At 35.8% G+C, this 8281-nt stretch overlaps 2 protein-coding genes across 2 annotated transcripts; both read right to left on the bottom strand.

The window, feature by feature from the left end:
• Positions 1-31: 31 nt before the first annotated feature.
• On the bottom strand, positions 32-1636 carry PHALS_09864 (uncharacterized protein; the record flags this gene model as incomplete). The annotated part of the gene is made up of 1 exon (XM_024725194.1): positions 32-1636. One exon carries the CDS (start codon positions 1634-1636, stop codon positions 32-34), a length of 1605 nt encoding a protein of 534 aa, XP_024575995.1.
• A 103-nt stretch (positions 1637-1739) lies between these two features.
• PHALS_09865 (Cholesterol transport protein (Niemann-Pick C disease protein)) lies at positions 1740-6194 on the bottom strand (the record flags this gene model as incomplete). Its single annotated transcript, XM_024725195.1, has 1 exon — positions 1740-6194. One exon carries the CDS (start codon positions 6192-6194, stop codon positions 1740-1742), a length of 4455 nt encoding a protein of 1484 aa, XP_024575996.1.
• Positions 6195-8281: the final 2087 nt, after the last annotated feature.

The raw sequence follows: 8281 nt of genomic DNA on the forward strand, positions 1-8281 counted from the left end.
TTTATAAAAAGATACAAGTTGTGAAATCTCTCTATTTCTTTGCTCGATATTTCCGTAAACATCGTCCTGTCATTGTTTCGTGAATTTCCGAAATTCGACATGGTCGTACATCGTCTTGTGGTTCGTCCAAATCCATTTCAAAATCTTCTACTGTTGGAGGTGTTGGACGACGCAATGCATTCATTTGAACATTTCGACGACGTTCATGATTTCGCGACAAACGTGTCGAATGAACACCAGAATTTGCCACTTCTGTTTTCTGAGTAGGTTTTTGGGCTCCTAAAGCTGCAAATGGTGCATTTGTTGCAATATTATGAATATCCACTAACTCACCTATGCGTTGTTCAATAACACCAAGTAATTTTGTCATATTAAGATCTGTAGTACCGTGTGTGACTAATTGACTAGCCAAAGCATCATCATTTGGTCCTTGCAACTTGTGAAATAGTCCTAAAGCACCAATTCGCATCATTTCTAACGTTTCAGCTCCTTCTTTTTGACTTTTTTCAAGTTGAATCACTTTTTGTCGTGACATTTCAATTTGCTCATCAACTTGTTGCTTTCGACTGTGTCTTGTTGCATCATCTGCCAATCCAGTGGCATGTTCTTGAGTTGCATTCGCCACTGCTATTTCTAATCTTTGCACTTCACTCTCCAATTCTTTCATTTCCAAATGCAATTCATTTATTAAATTACACAATGAAAAACTTTTGTCATCAGCCGCCACAAGTGCAGCTGCCACAATTTGAGCATCTGATTCGCCAGTTTTTTGTTTAATAATTGTCAATGTTGTCTGAAGTGTATGCAAAGTATCACTTTGCACTTGCAAATCGGTTGCTTTTGCCTGCAACAATGTTTCATGTTGTTGAGTTTCCTCGCGCAACTTTAAATCCGGTGTTGTGAGCAACTTTAATCCGTTGCCTCGTGGTACACTTGGACTGGTACCTCGTGCTGTTCGTTGATATTCCCGCATTAAATTACGATCTGCCGTCAATTGCTTTGTCTTTTCGTACCATTCCAATTCAAAATGATTATTTTCTTCATGGATTTGATATCGTAAGGTTTCACTTTGTTCATTAGCTCGATCTCGTCCATCACTTGCAGCTTGAGTTGCTTGTATCACTTGGGTACATTCATCTCGTACTTGCACTGTCTCTCGTTCCAATTTGGCACATACACCATCAGATTGCACTTTCTCACGCCGTAATGTTTGAATTTGGGTACGAAGTACCTTATTTGAATGGCACATTTCATTGTACCGTATTAAAACTTTATCAAGACGACTTTCAAGTGTACCAATTGACTTAAGTTCCGTTGTTGCGGTACACTGTTGGGAATTTGTGGTACCATAAAGTGTTTTTCGAGCTTGAAAAGCTTCCAATTCAAGTGTTTCAATTGCTGTAGTGAGATCAATAGATCGACGACGTTCAGTATCAAGTTGTTTAGCATATGTGTCGCCTTGTTGCATTAAAGTTGAAACTCGTTCTTGAAACATGGGACTTTCAAGACGTGATGGACTAAGTGGTACACTTTGAACATTATGTGGAAAGACACGAGGTGTACGAATGGTACTACTTGGGAAATGATAACGATTGAGACTTCTCTTGAAATGATGAGGACTTAACGTACTAGTCATCGTGATGTTTGAAGGAAGAAGGAGTTTTGACTTATTTCAAGGGGTACAATAATGTACCAGTGGTACCATATGAAAAAAATATATTTAGAAATGACTGTACCAATTACATGTTAGAAAGTGGTCCACTGTGGTACCATGACGTTGGAGTCTCTTCCTTGACCTTTTCAATAGCATTAACAACAATACTGAGACTTACAGGTAAGAGAATAATTCCATTTAACCATGAGATCATTAAACCAACGAGAAGAATTCGTAAGATCGATACAAGAAACAAAGGTGCATTTCCAAATAGAAGTGCAATGATAACAAGAAGTTGAAAAATCAATCCACCAAGTGTCCATAAAGCCAATAAGTTTGTTAAAATGATCTTGATACAAAAATCTGGTGATGGAATAGAAATTGAAGGATTTCTAACAGTTCGAGTTTTGAGAAAGAGACGAAGAAAATGAGTCGAAAAATTGAATGAAAACATTGCGACAATTGCGAGACTGAAGATTGAAAGTGAATTGAGGGGAATGTTCATTGGTACCAAGACAGCAGTAACTTGAATTATAGTAAGAAATACAATAAAAGTAACAGCAATTCCATAAATTCCAAGGGTTAGTAATTGTAATCCAAAAACTGATAGTATTCCAATACCAAAAATCATAGAAATTGAACGATGAAACGAGTGAAATTGACTGAAATAGACAGAATTTGGGGAGTAGATCCATACATCAATCTCTGATTCTTTACTGATCCATTGAGCAAGATCTTGAGTTTGATCATACGCTACTACAGCATCTTGATTTGTTAAAATGATGTTTGGAATCTTGTAAGCAAATGCTGTAAGGTCAGTGCCATAAGTTTTCTCATTTAATCTAATAGAAACGTTAGAAATGTCGACAAGAGGTTTGTTATCAATACTAAATTGATGATGGTACTGTGTTCCACCAGCATAGGTACATTGTGGTTCAGCTTTTGTATTGAGAAACATTCGAAATAATGACATGAACGAATTTTCTGGTACTTGAGTTGAATTGATTGAACATGATGAGATGGTACGTTCTGACTTGATGGTACGATTTGGTACAATGAGCTGATTTTGTGGATCAATACGACAACATTCGCTTTCCGGATTTAAAAATTCCCAAAATTCATCAAGCCAAGATGTGACAATTGAATTTTTTGGAAAAAATGAAATGAAACTTGAATTTGATTGAATGAGTGCATTTAAAAGATTTGGAATGGAATTTTCATTGCAATAAAATTGCGAAGTACAAAAATGACGTTGAATTGTCACATCATTTGCTAAATTTTGAAATCCATTCACTTGATTCATACCATAACCAGTTTCCACAATTATTAACTTTGTTTCTTCTTTTCTTGGCCAAAATTTGTCATTTATTTGATGAAATTTTGTCAAATACGAAGTTGACAAATGAAAAGAATTGCGTGAAATTCCACAATGTAACCATGATATTGTAATGATTGCAATTATTGTGAATATTGTAAATATAACAAGTACCAATAATTTAATACGTCGAAGAAGAAGAAAAGTTACGTACTTCTTCACATACTTTTGAAACATCTTTGAACTTGAATGAACATTCGAATCATGTTGATGTGTACGAAATCCTTGACGTTTGAAAAGAACAAGAAAAGCGAGAAAAAAAGTCAATTTTAAAGTAAATGTCGAGATGAGAGCCAATAACATTGTTATAGCTAACCATTGTATTGCTGGCATGGTTGAAGAGATAAAAGCAAGCATGATACAACATTGAAAGAGACGTGAGACCATAAAACTTGGTCCAATTAAACCTAAAGCTTCACATGATATGACACATGTCACTTCATGAATTCCAAAATCATTTTCTTCAATATGATGAAATATTGACGAGTCTTGAATTTCAAGTTCTCGTTCTTTGATTTGAATTGTATGATCAAGTAGAAACACATTTTCAATTTCAATGATAAATGTTATAAATGGCATGAGTAATAGTGTCACAAGTTGAATCTTCATTCCAATCCAAGCTAATAGACCAAATGTACTACATACTCCCATCCAAATGTAACAAATTCCTATCAAAGCTACTCCAAATTTCGACAATTGAAAACAATGAACATTCAATTTCCAATCATTTAAACCAACAAGAACATAACAAAACATTCCAATAACAAGAAAAGTAAAAATTTTCATAATTGTCTTGAGATTTGAAGCAGCGACAAATTCATCATTGTCGGATATCTCTGCACTATAGTAAATATCAAACAAATCATTTGTTTTTGCTTCAAGTTCCATTCGAGTAAGAAAAGTTCGTTCCCATGAAATAGCATCGTGATTCTCACTTTGATTGTTAAAATTCTTGATTGATATTGTCGAAAGTAAAGCTGTTGCTTGTTCAAGATACAATTGAACATTGTCCATTGAGTTAAAAGTTATGTTTGAAGAACTTACATATTCTTCAAATTTCGTCATAGGTTCACCAAAAGATGATACACACGGACAGTCGTTCATGGTCGTTGGTAAAGAAACATTGAAATTCTCTTTCAACTGAGTACAAACTCTCACATCAGCTTCATTTGGAGCATCGACACAATGTTGAAAATGCTCGTAAACGAGATCGTAGGTTTCGTAGATTTGAAAATGTTCCATCTTGTTTTGAAAATATTGTGTTATGGCATTGATTTGACATCCTGAATATTGGGAATCTTGGATACAGAAATCTTGTAATGTTTGATTGTTTGAAGTAATTTCAAATGCAATGACTTGTTGTAATCGAATTGCTTCTTTTAAATAAGCTGTGCGAGTGATTGAACCACCATCTTTTGATACAAATATCAAGCGTTCAATTCGATCTAATGGTCCAAATTTCTCACGAAATCGATTCGATTCTTGATAATCTTTACTACTTTCAGAAACATACAATGTTAATGGATTGTGTTCAATTTCTAGATAGAATAAACCACTTGTTGTCACAAGAAGAAAGAATACAGATAGAAAGATCATGTAGAAAGGATGATTTCCCATAGCAATAAAATCGCCATATTGTTTCATTTGCTGTGTAATCCATGCATCCCACTTTGAAATTGGTTGATCTTCATTTGACTTAAGTATTGACAACAATTCCATTCTTTCATAATCATGAAATGTAGAAGAATCTGTCGTTTTGTGATCATGAAGAAGATATACGAGACTAGCAACGAATAAAATTATTGTAACAAATCCAATAATATATAGCCAAATTCTCAACTTTCGACTTCTCTGACGTCTTGACATGTCAGTTGAAAACTTTCGAATCTTCTCACTTAGATTCAATTCATTTATTGTACTCAATGAAGTCAATGTATCGTTTGCATGATAACAAATTCGTTCGTATATTTGTCGATCATTTGAACATGAAGAATTGCATGAACCAATACAAGATTGAAAGTACAGATTAGATGGTTCAATACAATCACTTGGATTGTTAAGATCACAATGACAAATTCTTGTCTCTTGTTCTTTTGGTGTAAGTTGTTCCATTGTTTTAAAATTTACATATGATGTGATGATATTTGAATTGTAAGCACCAAGTTGTTCAAACAAGTGAGAAGTTGTACAATTTTGTGTATTGGAAGGACACAATCGTTCCATTGAGTCAGGATCTGCTTCACATGATTCGTAAAGATTCTGTACCATATTCTTACCAACATAAAACGTCATTTCTTCAATCGTTGGAATCACTTGATCTTGAGGTTTCAACTCTTCTTTATTAACTCGCACTTGATTCACATCTAGAAATAAACTGTTACTTGGATTGCACGTGACTTGACACCACAAATTTCGTATATTTTCCATACATGATGTACAATTTCCTTCATAATGACGAAATTGTGCACTTAAACGTTCAAATTGTTTCTCCGTACAACACAATAATTCATTTCGATCATTAATAATCGTTTGAGAATATAAAAGTGAACAATCCAATTGAAATTGTGTCTGCATCGTTTCATTCCAAGTTGAAAACTTATTGTTATAACCTTGTTGAAATGCTTCATGAACTTGAATAGGAAAATATTGTACATCCATTGTCTTTTCATTTATTTGACTTCCATCCTTTGTATCAAATGTAATACACGAATTTCTTTCTCGTTTCAAATCTCCAAATATCGAAAGATTCGTGACATTATCAAGACAATTCAATCCAATTGAATATCTACATGGTATCATTTCATCCTCAAAGAACATCATTGTAGTATTCATATCACTCTGAAGTGTACGAACATTTTCATATTCTCCACATACAACAACACTTGTGATAATTGGCAACATCGCAAGTCGAAGATTACGAATCGATTGAATGTACGCAAAGTTTGTTGTTCGAAATGTGGTCGAAGTTGTGATTGGAAATTCATATTTCGTCAGATATTCACGACCATGAAAAGCAAGAGCTAGAAGAAGCACAAGGAAAAGAAGAAGTGAAACAATATGTAAATAAGTAAAAAATACAATTGTTAGTTCAGCAAATAACGTTTCAAGCCATGAGCGAAAACATGGCGTTGCAATGGCCAAACTTATGGCTCCAAACAACCACATGGGGAATGAGTGGGAAAGTCGCTAGAGTGAGGGGATTTAGTGCCGAGATCTTGTACTGTTTTCTTTCATACTATTCAGTTTGAAAGGTGTGGGGTGAGAATTTATACGTTTGATGATATACTAGACGACGCACAACCATTTCTTTGAGTCAATGAATCTCACGATCACTAAAAAAAAGGGAATTTCTCGTACCAGCACGTGAAATTGGTGCTGTATTATATATGCTGACTTTCCTTGGTTATTGTGCCGCTTGTAAAGCGCCGGATGGGATTTTACTTCAAAGCATTGATCAAAAAAGTCCTTAATCTGACTAGATTAATGTTGTCGTGCACTTTGCACAGTGAAAACTTTGACTCTACTACTTTTCATGATAACACTGTCTTTCTTTTCTGATGTGTGGCTATGTAACGGGGTTACATGAACCCTGGTATACAGGGGTAGGTCATACAAGATGGTGTGACCGTACAAAGATGTGGATTATACAAGTCAGGGTAATACATAATGGTGTGGCTACACCGTAACAAGAAGCTATTACGGGCAATTGGCTAATTTTCGGATTCGTTCTTGTCCTACACATTGACAAGCATGGCTTTATCCTGGGTGTGTCATGGCTACATAAGCATGAGCCGTGGATTGATTGGTGCGGCAAAAAATCGGGTTGAAAGCGCTTTCAAACGCTAGATAAAGCGAAATATTTAATAACTGATTACTTCCAATACTTTCAATAGCAAAAACATGCTGTGTCTAGTTGCACAGTGCACGGAAAGTGTTGTCGATGTGCAACGTCGCCGTTGTGATATGTGAGTACTCAAATTATGGGCGACAGGAAAGCAAGTCCACAAAGAGAAATCTAAGCTTGAGTGTTACACCAAAGGCATACTAGGCGATAAAATTCCTGTCACTATATAAATGTGGCGTTGATGTCGCCGTGTGTGATGATGTAGGATGTGTATATATTATATTGTACATGGCTACAGGCCGAACAGGTGTACCCTGAACGTGACGAGAGCATACTTTATGGCGAGTTGTTCTTTGTCGTAAACTAAGTAGCTCTCCTCCGTAGGTTTTAATTAGCAATATGCAAATAGTGATGCATTCCCATCTCCATCAGCTTAAAAAAAAGGGTACATCTTATTGCATAGGCCAAAGCGTCACCGACAACTTCAAATGGTTGATCTTGATCGGGAAGGGTCAGAACGGAACGCATATTTGAGCTCTGTCAAGTCTCGATGGCCGCATCAGCTGCCTTATCCTGACACTTTTGACATTCATCTTGAATAAACAAGTGACGAACTGTGCCTTCTCGGCGTCATTTGTACTATAGATGTTCAGATGTTTGGTGAGACCAAGACACGTCAATGATTAGCGAATTTGGCACGATATTCGCGGAATATGCTCGCAGACCAATATTACCAGAAAATGCCCAATGATGGGTTTAATTGACGCCAAAGCCACTAGTCTATGCCAAAATTGTGTTTTCAACTACATAAATGCTGCAAGTGCTAAATATTGCACTCCATACATCATTTCTCGTTCTATGAATGGGCACTTCGTCGAAGTTTTTTTGTGCCATACACGATGCGAATAGCAAAATGAACGATTCAACGTTGACGACGCGTTTAACTGTAATTGTAGCAAGAATAGCCACTCAGAACGTATATTTGAAGTACTCACTACTGTAAGGGATGTTATTTAAGAAATACCATTAACCAGGTCAAGGGCAAAAATCGAGACGATACAGGCATACTATTCTGCAGCACATCTTTTTAAGAATCAACATGATGATTAAATTATTTGGTACATTAGGCTCATTATAAGCATGTACAATTTCCCACGCTGCGTTAGTCTTTCTGACGAAGTAATGCGGTCATGAGTGGGAAGATTTACGCTCTAATCAAACTTGGTAACGAAACACACACCACGAATGGAGGCAAGACCCGTGGCGATCCTCTTGTCACTGTGTTGTGATATTGTTGATCAAAGGCAAAAGGAATTTGAAGGATCCTTAAAGATTGCCGTCCCAGTCTTTGCATCACTACACCAAATATAAATAAAACCTATAACTAATTCAACTAAGAATTCAATCA

Source organism: Plasmopara halstedii, assembly GCF_900000015.1.
Source record: "Plasmopara halstedii genome assembly, contig: Scaffold_430, whole genome shotgun sequence".
Taxonomy (NCBI): Eukaryota; Oomycota; class Peronosporomycetes; order Peronosporales; family Peronosporaceae; genus Plasmopara; species Plasmopara halstedii.